Source organism: Chelonia mydas, chromosome 13, assembly GCF_015237465.2.
Source record: "Chelonia mydas isolate rCheMyd1 chromosome 13, rCheMyd1.pri.v2, whole genome shotgun sequence".
Lineage (NCBI taxonomy): Eukaryota > Metazoa > Chordata > Testudines > Cheloniidae > Chelonia > Chelonia mydas.
The window spans coordinates 31951390-31968906 of record NC_051253.2 but is presented as its reverse complement, the minus strand read 5'-3'; the positions used below and the strand labels follow the sequence as shown (position 1 = coordinate 31968906).

At 48.2% G+C, this 17517-nt stretch overlaps 1 protein-coding gene across 5 annotated transcripts in view; it reads left to right on the top strand.

The window, feature by feature from the left end:
- The window catches only part of CEP250 (centrosomal protein 250), a 115697-nt gene that overhangs the window by 48741 nt on the left and 49439 nt on the right, over positions 1 to 17517 (top strand). For all 5 annotated transcript variants that reach the window (XM_043526723.1, XM_043526721.1, XM_037915353.2 and 2 more), the window contains 3 exons: positions 1170 to 1363; positions 15386 to 15513; positions 15710 to 15879. In XM_043526723.1, the coding sequence (XP_043382658.1) occupies positions 1170 to 1363; positions 15386 to 15513; positions 15710 to 15879 (492 nt within the window). The remainder of the gene's footprint in view (positions 1 to 1169; positions 1364 to 15385; positions 15514 to 15709; positions 15880 to 17517) is intronic.

Sequence of the window (17517 nt, the reverse complement as noted above, 5' to 3'; positions counted from 1 at the left end):
GGTGCAGGCATGTTTGCAGTCTACCATCTCCCCACCCTCATAACTTGGCCACATCAAACTGATTTTCACAGAGTGGTGGAAGACACTTCTCATCCCCAAGAGCTGTTTCCCTGCCAAAACTAAGCTATTTACACCCAGCCACGTAAAAGAAAAGTGGGATCAAATTGTCATTTTTTAAGAATGGGGAAGCATATTTATTTATTATTCTCCTCAGTCTCACAAATACCTAAATTGTCTTTGCTCAAACTTTTCAAAAAGTCACCTTCAGGCATACTTTGAGCAGGACTCTCAAAAGATTTCAGCTTGAAAGGTGAAAGCTTTGGAAAGTTTAATACAGGATCTTTGCATGGAAACACTTAGGCAGGCGTAGCCATATGTGTTGGTAGTGCTGGAACTAATGTTAAAATTGTCTGATACACAGGTTAAGGAACAAATATCTGTACTTCTGGGTATAATGCTTAAATTATCCAAAAGTATAAAGTCTGGTTTAAAAGTCATAAAATACATATAATACATAATCTGCAATACTCCAAATTAAGGTTAATAAATTCAGCAATACAGTTAAAAGTATTAGCATCCAAATATTTGGGCACATCACTCATAAGAGGTTATACTAAGAGTAGATTATGGAAAGCAAATATAGCAATGAGTGTAGATTGTCCCTCAGTAATTGAGAATTTAGGATGGGTTGTCCTTCAGTAAATACAATCCACCACAGAAGTATTTCAGTTACTTTCCTGACTTCACTTCTCAGTGGCACTCCAGCTCATGTCTCCTGGTATTGCCGATGTTTGGTGATCTGTTCTAAATAGATGTCCCTCAACTACCTGATTGTGTCCGATACCATGAGTTGCCGTATCAGCTGAGCGTAGCACTGATCGATTCCACATTGCCACAACACTCACTCATTACTGGGGCCCCATGTGCCCAGGGACCAGAGCTATAGTGTTATCCCAAGCAACCCAATATGGACATAGACATCATTTCCAAATTGTCATTTTCAGGTCTGGTTGTCTCCTGGTACATCAGTGTACAGTGACACTATGAAGGGAGATTATCTCAGTCCTTCAGCCCTCTCCTCTGGCTAGCTCAAGAGCAAAGCTGATGAGTTCTGGAGAGTACCTTGGCTAGTAGTAGGAGCTCATTTCCTCCTTTCCCCCCATTTTCAGATGTGTCGCCAGGAGGAGTCATCCAGCACTGACTTGGAGAAAACACGGCTGGAGTCAAGTCGCCGTGGAGATGCACTGGCTAAAGTATCCAGAGAAAAGGAAGCCCTGGTGCGTGAGAAGGCAGCACTGGAGGTGCGACTAGGGGCTGTGGAACGGGACAGACGGGGCCTTTCAGAGCAGCTGGCAGAGCTCAGGTGAGGTTGGGGAAAGGACCTTGTGCAGCACACAGATATATTTGTTGGATCTAGTTGTAATGTCACTCGGCACTGGGTAGCTGGAGTAGTATAACTTGGGTCAACTTACCCGCATAGTGAAGACATGCCCTGAGAGAGTGCTTTCCATTTGAGTATCACTGTATGTTTTGCAAACAGCCTCACCACCTCTGGGAGGTAGGGCCATTTTAATATCCATGTTCCAGGGCCAGGGTTCTCTCAGCCAGACAGCAACTCAATAGGAGTCACAAGAGAAAACCCGAAGTCCCAGTGAGGGTTTATTTTTGGTGCAAGCTTAACAAACTGAAGCAGAAGTATCTGCCCATGTCCCTTTCCTGCTACATAGTACTATGTAAACTCCCAAACAATCCAGTATAATTCTTCGATATCTGGTTCCTCAGCTCTGACAGAGTGAGCTGCCCCAGGCCATCCTCTTTGGCATAAGCTGTTTGCTTGGATCCAAGTGCTTATCGGGATTATAGAATGGAGTCTGAGGCTTCAGAGGCTGTTTTCTGCAGGCTGCACTGTTCTGTTGATTGAGCAGACCCCATTCCCTGATTACAACACCACGGATTTTGGAGCAGGCACTTCTGGATCCAAGGCTTTGACCTGAGGACAGTCAGAGTCACTCCCTCATCCAACTGAGATAGAGCTAGAGACTTACTCTGAAGGTGCTGGGAACCCAGAAACCTTCAGGAATCCATTTCTATGTTTGCTTATGTTGGTCATGATGGGGGTCGTAGAAATGTGCCACATACAGAGATTCCATTTTCCCCTTGGTCCTCTCCAGCCTCTTTTGATTTCTAGTCCTTCCCTATTTTATGGATCCTTTATTCCTGAGCCTTGCTGACCTGTAAGAACAGGCATCAAGGAGAAATTGTTCGGTCCTGATAGAGGCCTCCCTACGGGATGCGGGAGCAGGCAAATGCCGGACACAGTGTTGGTATATAATACTCTAAATACTTTTATTGATTACAATTTAAACCCCACTTACTCCACATTCATACCCCTTTCAGACTGCATCAGAGTCTGACGATTAGAACGAAGTCCCGATGGCCAGTAAAGGTCCGCTTCCAGTCATAAGGTGTGGGGAGCCGGCATTGCACACCTCTTCAAAATTAGGGCTCTGGATGAATATCTGACTCCAAATTCAGATATCATAGACAACTATATATAGTCCATTCCATTGCATCATCAGTCCTTTATCTTTGCCCAGAAAACAGTCCTGGGCAGGCTGCCATAATCCAAGGCGTTTCATTTCCCCCTTTTTTGTCCACAGCGCCACAGCTGTAGCCAATACATTGCCGTGACAACACCACCGATGTTATTCCTTTTTCTGCTGATTCTTTGTCTTTCCCCTGGACATAAAAAGTTGTTTTGCATGGAACAGTCCTTGACCGTTTGCAGCCTTAAATCCTCGCTTCGGTTGCCAGCACGCAACCCACATACTCATCTCAAGCATACTTCACACACACTAGGCCCGCTGGCCTATAACGTATTATAACGTATTCATATATATATGTGTCACAACATATATGGTTATATCCCAACAATATTACACTATTTTTCTGCTGTATCAGGATCAAATATCTGAGTGATCGTCTGATCCAGAGAGACTTTACTGTTAGTTTGCATGTTGCCATGGAAGAGTATGATTCTTCTTAAGAATCTGGGCTACCAGAATAATTCAGGGAATGAAGAGCCTATTTTATGAGAGGAGACAAAGGGCTTGGTTTGTTTAGCCTATCAAAATGAAGGCTAAAAGGGGATCTGATTGTTCTCTGTAAATAAATTAGGGGGTAAACACCAGGGAGGGAGAGGAACTGTTTAAAATAGAGGACAGTGTTGGCACAAGAAGAAATGGGTATAAACTGGCCATGAATAGATTTAGGCTGGAAATTAAAAGAAGGTTTCTAGCCATCAGAGGAATGAGGTTCTAGAGCAGTCTTTCAATAGGAATTTTGGGGGCAAGAAACCCAGTTAATTTTAAGATAGTTCTTGATAAATTTATGACTGAGATTAGGTGATGTGGTTGCCTTCAATAATAGGGGACTAGACTTGATGGCTCAGGAGGTCCCTTCCAGACCTGTGCTCCGATCTGAGGAAAAGGAGTATTGCGTCCAATTTTGGGTCCCCCACTACAGGAAGGATGTAGACAAATTGGAGGGAGTCAAGTGGAGGGCAACAAAAATGATTAGGGGGCTGGGGCACATGACTTATGAGGAGAGGCTGAGGTAACTGGGCTTATTTAGTCTGCAGAAAAGAAGAGTGAGGGGAGATTTGATAGCAACTTTCAACTACCTGAAGGGGAATTCCAAAGAGGATGGACCTCTACTGTTCTCAGTTGTGGCAGTTGACAGAACAAGGAGCAATGGTCTCAAGTTGCAGTGGGGGAGGTCTAGGTTGGATATCAGGAAAAACTGTTTCAGTGGGATGGTGGTGAAGCACTGGAATGGGTTACCTAGGGAGATGGTGGAATCTCCATCCTTAGAGGTTTTTAAGGCCCGGCTTGAGAAAGCCCTGGCTGGGATGATTTAGTTGGGGATGGCCCAGCTTTGAGCAGGGGGTTGGACTAGATGACCTCCTGAGGTCTCTTCCAACCATAATCTATGATTCTGTGAAGAGGAACGGGAGAATCATAGATTCCAGGGCCAGATGGGACCATTATAATCATCTTTTGACGGGATCCCTGGGGTGCAGCCTGGGACTGTGGGACCACTGTGCCCCCTTAACTCTCCAGCCTGGGCTGTCTCTCGCAATGCTTTGCAAGTAACACGCAGCAAACCCCTCCAGGCGCTATTATCACTCAGCACAACAGCATGTGGAGCCCCACACCCACCTAGATGCATGAATGCTCCCAGAGCCACTCATGAATCACACAGAGAAAGGCATCAGCCAGATTCCCTCAGCTCCCAGCCTTGTACCTCAGGAATATACCGTCTTGCGCTGCTCGAGACCCTTTCTTGAGGAATGCAAATTTATTAATTGGTTCACCACTTCATCAATGGAAAGTGGATATACACCAGCCTTTATAAATCTGAGCAGATTTACCAAACACTTCAGGCAAGCTGATTGGTAAAGGTAAACAGTTAAACAAATGTATTGACTACAAAAGAAGGATTTTAAGTGATAGGCAAAAAGTCAGAGTTAGCTACCAAAGAAAATAAAATAAAAGCACGCAATCTAAACTCTCAACCTTGTTAGACTGGGCAACATCTAGATTAAGATATCACTCCACTGGATATTGCAGTTCATAGTACACAGGTTTTCCCCTAGAAATCTGGGCCAGTCTCCTCTGTTGGAGTCTTCAGGCTTCTGAGTGTCCTTGTTGCTTGCAGCATAGATGGGGGAAGGAGAAAGGGCATATATGGAGCCACTGTGTTCTGTTTTAGACCCCTAGTCCCATGTGCTTGGAGAACACAAGACCAGACATATTTGGTGGGCATTGCTGAGTCCCCAGGCAAAGCTGAGCAATTCCCCTGGTGTGGCTTTGTGCAAGTGAGTCACTGCATTGTAGCTCCCTTGCTGGACAATGGCTGTTGATGGTGGTTCGACACCCACCCAGGCGTTGGTTACTTTCTTTGCTGTTGTCTCAGAGTCTCTGGGGAGACATCTGGCTGATTCCCCAACTTATAGCATGTTTTAGTGACAACCATACAACACAATCCCATAACTTCATATGTGCTAATGATATACATATTTAGACAGAACAGTGACTTTCAGCAGATCATAACCTTTCTCCTGATACCTCACATGGCTTGCTTTATAGCAATATCACAATTATATATAAATAAAGAATATGCAGGTTACAGGGTGCTCCCCCAAGGTACAGAATTTCACACATCTAGTCCAACCTCCTATGTAACAAAGGTCATAGAACTTCCTCAAAATAATCCCTAGAGTTTATCTTGTAGAAAAACAAGAAATAGTTACTGGACCTAGAGAACAAGCTGTTCTGTCTTCTGCCTCTCTTGTGAAGTGGTTAGAAATAGTTCTTCGTCCCCTCTAGGTGATTTTTAGAGGCCTCCAGAAATGGCTAGGTTATATTGGTAATGCCTTTGACTTTGAGTTGTCAATCATGCTGGAGAAATATAATTGATTTTTGACTTTATGAAACTCAAGAATAGGGTTAATTTAGCCATCCTGATAAATAAGAACCTCCTGGAACAAGCCTGAGTTCTGGATTTACTCCATCTTCTGTATGCCCAGGATCTATATTGGGGGATGCCATGCTGAAATGTGTATTGCAATTTATCAGGCTCTATTTCCATGTTACAATTTTTTTTTCTGGGATTCACCTACCTTTCCTGGAACAGTTCCAGAGGAGACTACAGCCACATCCAAATCCATTGTGTCCAGATGACAGAAGATTCTGAATCTTGAGCTTAGAGCTCTGTACAGTGATTCAGACAGCTTTTTGCTCTCTCATCATTGCTACCTTCATCAATGTACCTTCATCAATGTACAAGCTAAAACAGAGGACTTACTGTTTGACGGACCAAACCTTTTCAGTAGGAAAACTGATGAGACAGTGGAAAAACTAGCAATCTCTAGGTTTATATAGTCTTTATTAGAAGAGATCAGTTCCCTTCCTTTGCCAATGCCAACATCAGTCACAGCAGGTGATAGGGCAGGTTTCAGAGATCCTTTGATAGGCAGAAGTCAAAGCACTTCAGAGAAGACACCAAGAGCTGCTGCTGTTTCTACAGGTGCATCTTAATCCTCCACGCTACAAATCAAATGGGGCTCCTAGCGGATGTTGGCTCACTTCCCATTCTGGAGTAATTTCCTTCTGGGTTTCTGTTTGGGGACTGACTTTCCTTCTTCCTTGAAGTGCAGAATACAGTTACTAATGGATCCTGGAGATAGTAGAATCAGGTTATGCCATTCAGTTGCACTCAGTTTCCCTTTCTGATCCCTTTATGGGCATCCTTCTCAGGAGAAAGTGCTAAGGGATATAGTCCCATCATTCTCAGTCTGGGAGCCATAGAAGTGATCTCTTAGCAGGGCTTGTTTCCAAAAAGCAGTTGTCTTTGTTCCATATTGAATCTTCAGAAAATAAACAAGTACATCAGAAAGTTCAAATTTTGTATGGTGACTTTGACTTCTCTGATTTCTTCCCTGAGTCCAGGAGATTGATTTGCGGCTTTTGACCTCAAAGATGTCTAGTTTCACACATCCATCATATCAGTGCACAGAAATTCTTGGATTCTGTGTAACAGCAGTCATCAGTCCAGAGCAGTTTTCTTGTGTTGACCAAGGTCTCCTTACAGCTTTTGATACTCAGAGGTGTTCTTTGTGTATGCGTCCGTGTGCATTCCACACTAGGTGTGCTGTACCCTTGTGCACAGAACCAGATTTTTTTTAAGAGCACTGTCCATTGGAGGTCACGCATGCTGTACTGCCGCATGTTCCTTTATGAGGCTATAAAGGCCAGGGTGTCCACAGCCCTCCCACAATTCCCTCTTACTGCTCCTGGCAGTGAGACAGAACTTAGCTGGTATCAGACCCATGGACTTTAGCTCCAGCTACATTTCTCAAAAAAAAAAGTCCTTCAAATCTTCTGACATTCCTCAAAACCACCTTCATGATTTATTTTTGTTCCCTAGTCTGTTCTAGCACTTGTTGAACCAAAAGCTGCTTGCAGACCCCAGTGTCCAGGCCCTCTTGTACAAGGGCCGCTTGCATAGGCTCTTAGAATGGGAAACTCAAAACCCACAGGCTTTAAGCCTTGTCTGCCCTGCAATGAGCTAATTTCTCTGAAAAATGGGTCCTGCAGATGCCTATTCTGCTTGAGAAAGTTTCATGTCCCAAGCCAGTGCTCTGTCTGCCTTTCTCTCTGCAAGAACTTGCAAGACAAGGGATACAAGGCTGAAACTCCATCTTCTGCAGCAATCTATGAGAGTGGCATCTGATCCAGAAAAGCCAAGCTTGAAGACCCTTTTGATGGCCAAACCCACATCTTCCAGCACTCCACCTAGCAGGAAGGCAACTCTGAAGATCTCTACAGAAAAAGAGGCACTGAAAGCTGACCTGGCGCCATCATCAGCACTAGTACCAACCCTGGCACTGAAGTCATTGATGGCCCCAATGTCAAAGTTAACACTTCGGACAAAAAAACAGGGTGCTGAGATGGACTGCTGCAAACACAGGGGCAGGAGCTTGAGAAGGAATTCCAGTATCCTTTCAGAAAGAGGGATGCAGGAAGATGTTGGGAGACAAGCTGGCCAAATCACGTATTGTCCTTGGGTGAAAATATAGCCTCAGCGTTAATATCGGCACCAATTTCAGGGCCTTTCAGGAGTTCTTGGTGCAGACCATGCCTTCTATGACGAGATAACTGGCTCTGTGGACAAGGGGAAAGCAGTGGACGTGTTATTCCTTGACTTTAGCAAAGCTTTTGATAGTCTCCCACTTATTCTTGCCAGCAAGTTAAAGAAGTATGGGCTGGATGAATGCACTATAAGGTGGATAGAAAGCTGGCTAGATCATCAGGCTCAACCAGTAGTGATCAATGGCTCCATGTCTAGTTGGCAGCCGATATCAAGCGGAGTGTCCGAAGGGTCGGTCCTGGGGCAGGTTTTGTTCAATATCTTCATTAATGATCTGGAGGATGGCGTGGATTGCACCTTCAGCAACTTTGCAGATGACACTAACCTGGGAGGAGTGGTAGATACGCTGGACAGTAGGGATAGGATACAGAGGGCCCTAGACAAATTAGAGGATTGGGCCAAGAGAAATCTGATGAGGTTCAACAAGGACAAGTGCAGAGTCCTGCGCTTAGGATGGAAGAATCCCATACACTGCTACAGAGTAGGGACTGAGTGGCTAGGCAGCAGTTCTGCAGAAAAGGACCTAGGGGATACAGTGGACGAGAAGCTGGATATGAGTCAACAGTGTGGCCTTGTTGCCAAGAAGGCTAATGGCATTTTGGGCTGTATAAGTAGGGGCATTGCCAGCAGATCGAGGGACGTGATCATTCCCCTCTATTCAACATTGGAGAGGCCTCATCTGGAGTATTGTGTCCAGTTTTGGGCCCCACACTACAAGAAAGATGTGGAAAAATTGGAAATAGTCCAGCAGGGGGCAACAAAAATGATTAGGCTGCTGGAGCACATGGTTTATGAGGAGAGGCTGAGGGAACTGGGATTATTTAGTCTGCAGAAGAGAAGAATGAGGGGGGATGTGATAGCTGCTTTCAACTACCTGAAAGGGGGTTCCAAAGAGGATGCATCTAGACTGTTCTTAGTGGTACCAGATGATAGAACAAAGAATAATGGTCTCAAGTTGCAGTGGGGGAGGTTTAGGTTGGATATTAGGAAAAACTTTTTCACTAGGAGGGTGGTGAAGCACTGGAATGGGTTACCTAGGGAGGTGGTGGAATCTCCTTCCTTAGGGGATTTTAAGGTCAGGCTTGACTAAGCCCTGCCTGGGATGATTTAGTTGGGAATTAGGTCCTGCTTTGAGCAGGGGGTTGGACTAGATGACCTCCTGAGGTCCCTTCCTACCCTGATATTCTATGATCTTTCGAGACTGCGTCTTTGGCTCTGAGAAGTCTCACAATTATTTGCTATCTTGTTGGCTTCTGGTCCTGCCAGGATTGCCCTCCTTATAAATAAAGTCTTCCTAGACCCAGCAAGAGCCTCATGACAAACACCAGCCATTATTCCACCAATTGCAAAATCTGTCAAAGAACAGTACCGGGTATCCCCCTTGGGTTTTGAGTACTTTTACTCCCACCCCAAGCTGCCTTCCTAGTGGGCTAAGCTGTCTAGCCAGCAAGAAACGCTCCTAAGGACAAGGAGCACAATACTTAGATCTGTTTGGAAGAAAAACATACTTATCACTTTGCTCCAGTTGAGGGTGGCCAGCGGCCAGACATTGTTGGCCAAATACAACTCTTTGACATGGGACAGGGTAACACCCTTCCTGACAAGTTTCTTCATGAAAGCGGAGAGGAGCTGAAAGGCGTTATAAAAGAAGGCCAGCCTGGGGCCAAGGCAGCTCTGCTGGCTGTGTGGGACACTTCTGAGGCTGTGGCCAGTGGAAAATATCATGGCTCCACACTTCGGGTATCCCTAGTGAGGTACTAGCCACAATTGAGGCCCTGCCCTTTGAGGGCTTCAACTCTCCAGTGAACAGACTGGTGGAACCCTACATTCCGTGAAAGATCCCAAAGAAACCTTATGCTCCAGGAATCCACACTCCCCCACACTTTTGAAAGGTGTACCACCCTTAACCATTGCACCGGTGAAGACCATTCGTCCCGTCATACCACAGACAGGTGCTGTACCAGCCTAGAAACCCACGTATGACACCCATAAAGGCCCATAAGTGGTTCACTACGCTGTCAGCAACTCCTATCAGGCCTGACAAACTCACTATACCTAACACATTGCAGTTGTAGTATTTATCTGTAAAGCATGTTCTTTGAGTGCTTGTTTATGTCAATTCCAATCAGGTGTGTGCACACTGCATGCATGACAGGCAGAAGATTTTTCCCTTAGCAGTAACCGTAGGGTCAGCCTGGGCGCCTTCATGGTGCCCAGTATAGGGCCCTGCCAACCCGACACCCACTCAGTTCCTACTTGCCGCCTGTGATGGCTAGCTGGAACTCCCTGCTGCTCTTGCCTCAGCAAGCATATGCTTCTCAGTATCTCTGTCCTCGTGAACATAGTTAGCATAGTAGTTATAGTTAGTGTAGTTTTTCTTATAGGTTTCCTTTGGGGGGTCTTCCCCCTGATGTTTTTCCTCAGCACTGGGGTATGTCGGTCCCCAGGCTTTAAACCATGCCTGGACTGTGGCAGGTTTATGCCAAGGAGTGACCCGCACTCGTCGTGCCTTAAGTGTCTGGGCGAGGGTCATCTCAGAGACCTCTGTAAAATCTTTAAGGGTTTTCACCCCAGGACCCTTAAGGACAGAGAGCAGCACCTCCAAGTCCTACTTATGGAGGTGGCTCTTTGTCCCCAGTCTGAGCACGCCATGTCTGACCCGGCCTCGAGCGCCGCATCCTCGGTGCGCAGTGCACCGGCACCATTGATGCACAAACCAGTGCCGAGGAAGGATTCAGTTAGAGACCCTCGGCACTGCCATGGCTCCACCCACAGGCAGCCATTGGTGAGGCACTGCTCTCACTCCCCGGTGTCCCGTAAGAAGAAGAAGGCCGACAGAGGGTGCTCCCCAGCTAGGTCTAAGGACCAGATAACGAGAAAACCCGCATCGGGAGCTCGGTTGGCCAGGATCCCATCGACTACTGCTCCAGGAGGGGTACAGTCAAGTCCGGACCCGCACCACTGGGCCGCCGCTGCAAGGACATACAACTCCCCTCCATGCCGGAGGTGTTCGAGGTGGCAGTAGACCTATTGGCACTCACTGTGCCACCCTCCCCGCCTAGGAGGGACAGGTCACTGGCACCAATCCCAGGCCCGGTACATTCTGTGGGCAAGCCAGCGATGATGTCTGCCATGAGGCCATCCCTGTTACATCAACCACCGGCACCAGGAGTTTCTGCGGGGGAGCCGCTCCGGTCCCCAAGCTGGCACTGATCCCCGGCACCAAGAGGCTCTGCTCCTCCCTGGTCATCACAATCAGAGATCTCGGAGGCAGAGTCCTTGTGCTCTAGCAGGAGCAGAAGATCCTGCTCCCGCCACGATCATCATCCCTACTCAGCGCCCTGGCAGGGCCAGCGGCAGGCCCCCCAGTGGCCCTTCTGGACTCCCTGGGTTTATCATCAAAGCCAGGGTGCCGCACTGTCCTCAGCACCTTTCCTGGCTCCGATCCTGGCGTCGACCATGACTCCGATCCTGGCGTCAGCCCCCATTCCGGCGTCTGCCCCCATCCCAGGGGCGGCTGCGGCACCCAGCTCGGCACTGACCCTGGTGCCGATCCCGGCATCCGTGGTGCCATTGGCCATGGCACCGACTGTGGCACTGACCACAGTGCCATCATTCCTTGCCCCAAGGGACTCCAGGGTGGCCAAGGGCAGTGATCAGACCCCAGTACCGGCTGCCTTCAGATGAGGCGGTGGCAGGTACCTCGACTGCTCCAGCCTTAGAAGACACTAGGGTCCTTCAGCAGCTGCTGAGATGGGTGGAGGTGGTGGAGTAAGCCAACCCAATGGCCGATATTCTCTCCCTTCCCGAGCCATCCTGTATCGCGCTGCCACTGATCAAAATGATTGACAATGCCACCAAGACACTGTGGCAGACCCTGTCTTCACTGCCGCCTACCGCCAAGAGATATGAGTGGAGGTACTTTGTTCCCTCGCATGGGTATGAACATTTGTACACCCACCCCCAGCCAGACTCCCTGGTAGTGGATGCTGCTAACCAGTGTGAACGATAAGGCTACCAGGGGCCCTCTCCCAAGAACCATGAGGCCAAGAAGTTGGACCTTTTTGGGAGAAAAATATACTTGACTGGGGGGGTCGGAGCTCCGTATCACTAACCATCAGGCGGTGGTTAGCAGATGCAATAACACCTGCGGGACTATGCAAAAGTTCACTGAACTTCTGACTTTCGTGCGGACTTCTCCGCACTAGTAGAGGAGGGCAAATTGATCTCCCGTGCGTCCCTGCAGGTGGCCTGGGATGCAGCGGACGCGACCTCCTGCACGATGGCTATTGGGGTGGCCATGAGAAGGAGTTGCTGGCTGCAGGTCTCGGGCCTACCATTCAGGTGCTGAAGACAATTCAGGATCTCCCCTTTGAGGGTCAGTCACTGTTTTCAGAGAAGACTGACTCGCGTTTGCACAGCCTCAAGGACTCTCAGGCCCCCCTGAAGTCTTTGGGCCTTCACATACCTGAGACTCAGAGGAGACACTTCAGGCCTCTACGACTCCTGAGGAATTATCAGCCTGAGGGCAGAGAGGAAGGGTCGCGTAGGAGGAACAGGAACTGGAGAAAGAGACCTCATCCTTCCTCTGGCCAGTCTAAACCTTCCTCAGGCCAGAGGCAGGACTTTTGAAGGTGCGCTCAGGGGTGATGCACCAGCTCAAAGACTGGATCCTCCCCGCCTTACCTTTTCGTCCCATCTATCCCCTTTCTACCCTGCGTGGGCCCGCATTACATTGGACCGTTGGGTGCTCTGCATGGTAGAAAGGAGATATTCATTCCAGTTCTCGGCCCTCCCACCCCACCTCCCTGTCTCTCTTCAGGGACTCCTCTCATGAGCAACTCCTTATCCAGGAGGTGCAGTTGCTCCTCTCAATAGGAGCAGTGGAAGAGGTTCCTCAGGGCTACAGGGGCAGAGGCTTTTGTACCCAGTATTTCCTAATACTGAAAGCCAAAGAGGGGGGCTAAGACCTATTCTAGACCTGCGCAAACTCAACAAATTAATGAAGAAACTCAAGTTATGCATGGTCTTGTTGGCCTCCATCATCTCTTCCTTGGATCCAGGGGACTGGTATGCCGCCCTCGACTTGAAGGACGTGTACTTTCACATAGCAATAACTCCGTCCCACAGAAAATACCTAGGTTTGTGGTGAGCAACAGCCACTACCAGTTCACAGTCCTCCCGTTTGGTCTGTCAGCAGCGCCCCGAATATTCACCAAGTGCACGGCAGTTGTGGCTGCATTCCTGCGCAGGCGCCAGGTACAGGTAGTCCTGTACGTACACGACTGGCTGATCAAGGGCCGCTCTAGGGCTCTAGTAGAGGGGCAAGTCGAGTTCATCATGGCAACGTTTGACTCACTGGGCCTTCTCCTGAACGTGGGGAAGTCCACTGTGTCCCCTGTTCAGCGGATAGAGTTTATAGGGGTGGTTCTGGACTCAACCCAGGCCAGGGCATATCTTCCAGAATCGAGGTTCCGGGCGAAGGGCGACATCATTCGGAGTCTCAGGCAGTTTCGCACCACCACAGCATGAAATTGCCTAAGACTCCTGGGACACATGGCTGCGTGTACCTATGTGGTGCAACACGCCAGGCTCAGACTTCAGCTGCTCCAATCCTGGCTAGCCTTGGTGTATCAGCTGGTTCAGGACAGTTTCAGTAGGGTCATGACTCTGCCTCCCCGTATCCTCGACTCCCTTCTGTGGTGTCTCGACACACAGGTGGTGTGTGCGGGGGTCCCCTTCGCCAGCCCCCAGCCAACTCTCTCGTTGGTGATGGACGCATCAGACTTGGGCTGGGGTGCACATCTGGGAGACCTCAGGACTCAAGGCCTCTGGTCACAGGCAGAGATGGCTCCCCACATCAATGTCAGAGAGCTGAGAGCAGTGCACATACCATGCCAGACTTTCTGAACCCACCTAACAGGGAGATGTGTTTCAGTTATGACAGACAATGCCACAGCGATGTTTTATATCAACAGACGGGGGTGCATGCTCCTCTCCCCTGTGCCAGGAAGCCCTCATGCTGTGGGACTTCTGAGTAGAGCATTCGATACACCTGCAAGCTTGTTGGCAGACTACCTCAGGAGGTCGTTCCAAGGCCACAAGTGGTCCCTACGCCTGGATGTTGTGAACTCCATCTTCCAATGGTGGGGCTTCCCCCAGGTAGACCTCTTTGCCACGTGACTCAACAGTGTCAGCAGTTCTGCTCCTTCTGGAATCACAGTCCGGGCTCCATAGCGGATGCTTTCCTATTACAATGGGGCGATCATCTCCTATACGCATTCCTGCCCATCCCTCTCATTCACAAGGTGCTCCTCAAGATACGGAGGGAAGAAGCTTCGGTGATATTGATAGCTCCAGCCTGGCCCCGCCAGCACTGGTACACATCCCTCCTCAAGTTGTCTGTGGAAGTCCCAGTCACCTTGCCGCTCTTCCTGGACTTAGTAACTCAGGATCACGGTCGCCTCCAGCACCCAAACCTCAAGTTGTTGCACCTCACAGCATGGAAGCTCCATGGCTGAACCCAATGGAGCTTACCTGCTCAGACAAGTCCTCCTTGACAGTAGAAAACCCTCCACTAGGGCTACCTACCTTGCCAAGTAGAAGAGATTTTCAATCTGGATGGCACAGCATCATTCTTCCCCGACGCTCACCACTATACCGCTTATATTGGACTACCTCCTCCATCTCAAACAGCAGGGCCTGTCCATGTCATCAGTAAGGGTTCACCTGGCTGCCATTTCAGCCTTTTATGTTCAGCCAATTGATAGACTTCATGGTAGTTCTGCTTGACTCAGGTTCAGTGAAAGCTTTCCTGCCAGAGGACAGGTTCCAGTCCCTGCAGTTGATAGTGTCTGACCACAGAGTGTACATGTTTGGGCTTCCTTGGTCATAGGTCTGTATGTGTGACGTCCCTTGCCAGACATTGCCTGCAGCATCTAAATTGCTGGCTGACAACAGTCTGCTCTCTGTCCAAACACCTAATGACGGAATAAGTCTCGGTCCCACCATATATCCTGCATGAACTTCAGAGGTGGCTAGACTTGCTGAAAAAGGGGGTCTATCCCCTCCATGATGATGACACTGGTCACAGATTTGTCAGGGACAAGGTGGGGAGCCCACTTACACTACCTGCAAATGCTAGGCTTGTGGTCCCAGGATGATCTCAAGCACCACACAAACTTTTTTGAAGCAAGAGCCATCAGACTGGCTTGGATAGCATTCCCACCGGTCCTCCAAAATGCCACAGTGTAGGTCCTGATGGACAACGCTTCGGCAATGAGTATATAAACAAGCAGAGGGGCACTTGATCATCTCCACTGTGCCTGGAGGTGACTGAGTTCTGGGAGTGGTGTCATCAGCATGGAAATGGACTGCATGGAGGTGGCCCGTTAACTTTACTTTACCTAGAATGGTTCCTTGAAATATGTGTTAACTACTTATGATAAACAATGTGTCCCACCATATATATAGCTGTGACACTCTGTGTACAGAATCCAAGACCTGAAGAATAGGTCTTGTTCAAAAGCTTGTCTCTATCACCAACGGAAGTTGGTCGAATAAAAGATATTATCTCATCCACCTTGTCTCTCTAATATCTGGGGACTGACATGACTACAGCTACACTGCAAGTACAAGAGACTCATTATTGCTCTGTATTTATATCCTGTAGATCAGCAAAGGAAATCTTAGAATCCAGCCTGTTCGACGCTCAGCAGCAGGTGTCTCAGCTGGAGGTCACGAGGGGTCAGCTGGAAATCAACGTTCAAACAGTCACCCAGGCCAAAGAGGTGATACAAGGTAAGAGGCTGAGAAGCACAGCCCACCAGAGATGTCCCTTCCGTGGATGGGGCAAAGGGGCCACTGGGGAGTGAGAGATGGACATGGCCCTCTCCCTGTCTGGGACAGAGAAGGCTCTGGCATGGTGCAGCTGAGCCCTTAATAGCTCAAGGAAGTGAGAGGGGTTCAGGCTCTTGCCATGTCTCCTCTTCTGCAGGAGAAGTGAAGTGCCTTCGTTGTGAGCTGGAAACAGAGAGGTCCACAATGGAGCAGGAGCGGGAGGATATGGCACAGCAGCTCTCACGGACAGAGCAGCAATATCAAGATACCCTTAGCCTTCGGCAAGCTGCGTACGAGGAGGAAATGAACAAGCTCCTGCAAGAGCTGGTAGGTGGTAGGATGGCCATCATCAAAGGGCAAAGCCAGTGGGTTTTAATGGTTAAGACCAGGCCAGCCCCTGGACCCATTTTAATGTTTTCATGAATGTTTATTGCTCTCCTCAGACACTGTACTGACCATCCATGTACAATGTTTGTTACTGCAGCCTTGTATGATTTACTAACAAAACCTTGTATGCTGGATTCCACTTCACTGCAAGACAGCTAGGACACTCCAACGCTCTAAAGCTTTGTTTTGTCCCTTTGAGGTGCATGTGCTTCATGTACAGACTTTCTGCCAATACATGGCTATGTTCATACAATTACTTTGTGATCATCACCACCTGTGGTGGTGACAAAAAATAGAAGGCTACTAAGTACAGTAAGAATAAGAGTGTCAATGCCTGTTAATTTCTAATAGGAATTGGACATCCAGATCCCTCAGACAGTTTTGAAAATCCTTTGTTACGTAATCCATTCTATAGAGGAAAAATAGAAGTATATCCTCTACAGCAGATATTTGCAGTGGGCCATTTTTAAGCAATCCATAGACTATGATGTGTATGCACACAACGTTCATGAAATAATGAACAAATCTGGGAAAACTTTAACCTGTTTGCAGATGCTCCTCAAGCAGAAGAGGGTGATGTTTGTGGAATAAATGTTATGAATAATTTACCAGCTGTAAACTAAAGTTGCTGTTTAATATGGGTTTGTCAGTCCACCAATAGTGCACTGCATGGCTGCGTGTACAGCTGTGTATGATGATGGTGTTCCTAAAGTTTGGTTTGCAGACCTGTGCCGGTCCAGGTGGATCCTGGGCTGCTTGCATCATAGAGTCAATCAAGTGAAACAAGACAGTCTCTCAGTATGTGTTGCTCCTCAAGTAGAGCTCCCTCTCATGCCTTTGCTTGTTTGGGCTATTGCCCTGGGGGTGAAGTTTGTTATCAAGTCTCATTCTTTGTTGGGTGTTCAAGGGGAATATAATTGTGAACAATTTGCTGACAATACCACAGTGGAGGGGGAAGAAACACAATGGTGTCAAAGCTGAGCTTCAATGGGTCCTGAAGAGATTAGACTGAGGGCAACAGGAAACAAAAGCATGAAGTTCCGACAAAGTGCTGAACTGCTGAGTTAACCCAGGCTCTTACTCACATGTTGTCCCTAACCCACCTCCTAGCTGAAAATTCAGACTTCTCACCCAAGCTTGATAGTGCTTACCGCCTGGTCTGGCTGACCCATCCTGGGTTGTAGGCTTAAGCCCGGGTGTCACTTTGACTCAGGTTGGTAACATATCCACTTTACAGTGAGGACACAGGCTAAACTTCTCAAGTGCAGATAGTCCTCTAGTGTCTTCCCACAATTCTCCCAGTGTGCCCGGGATTGTCAGGTTCTCCCACAATTCACTGGGAAAGAATTAGAGCAGTTCAGCGAGGTGCAGCGCAGAGAACCATAGGATGTGCTGCCAGAAATCTGAGCATCTCACATGGGTGAGTGCAGCACCACTGTGGACACAGCAAGTCTCAGATGGCTCTGCAGTGTGAGTGCTCACACCTGAATTAGGCCAACGCAGGTACTGATCTCCCGAGTTAACTCTGCAGTACAGACATGCTCAGAGAAAGGAAATAACTAGGTCCCTACCAAATTC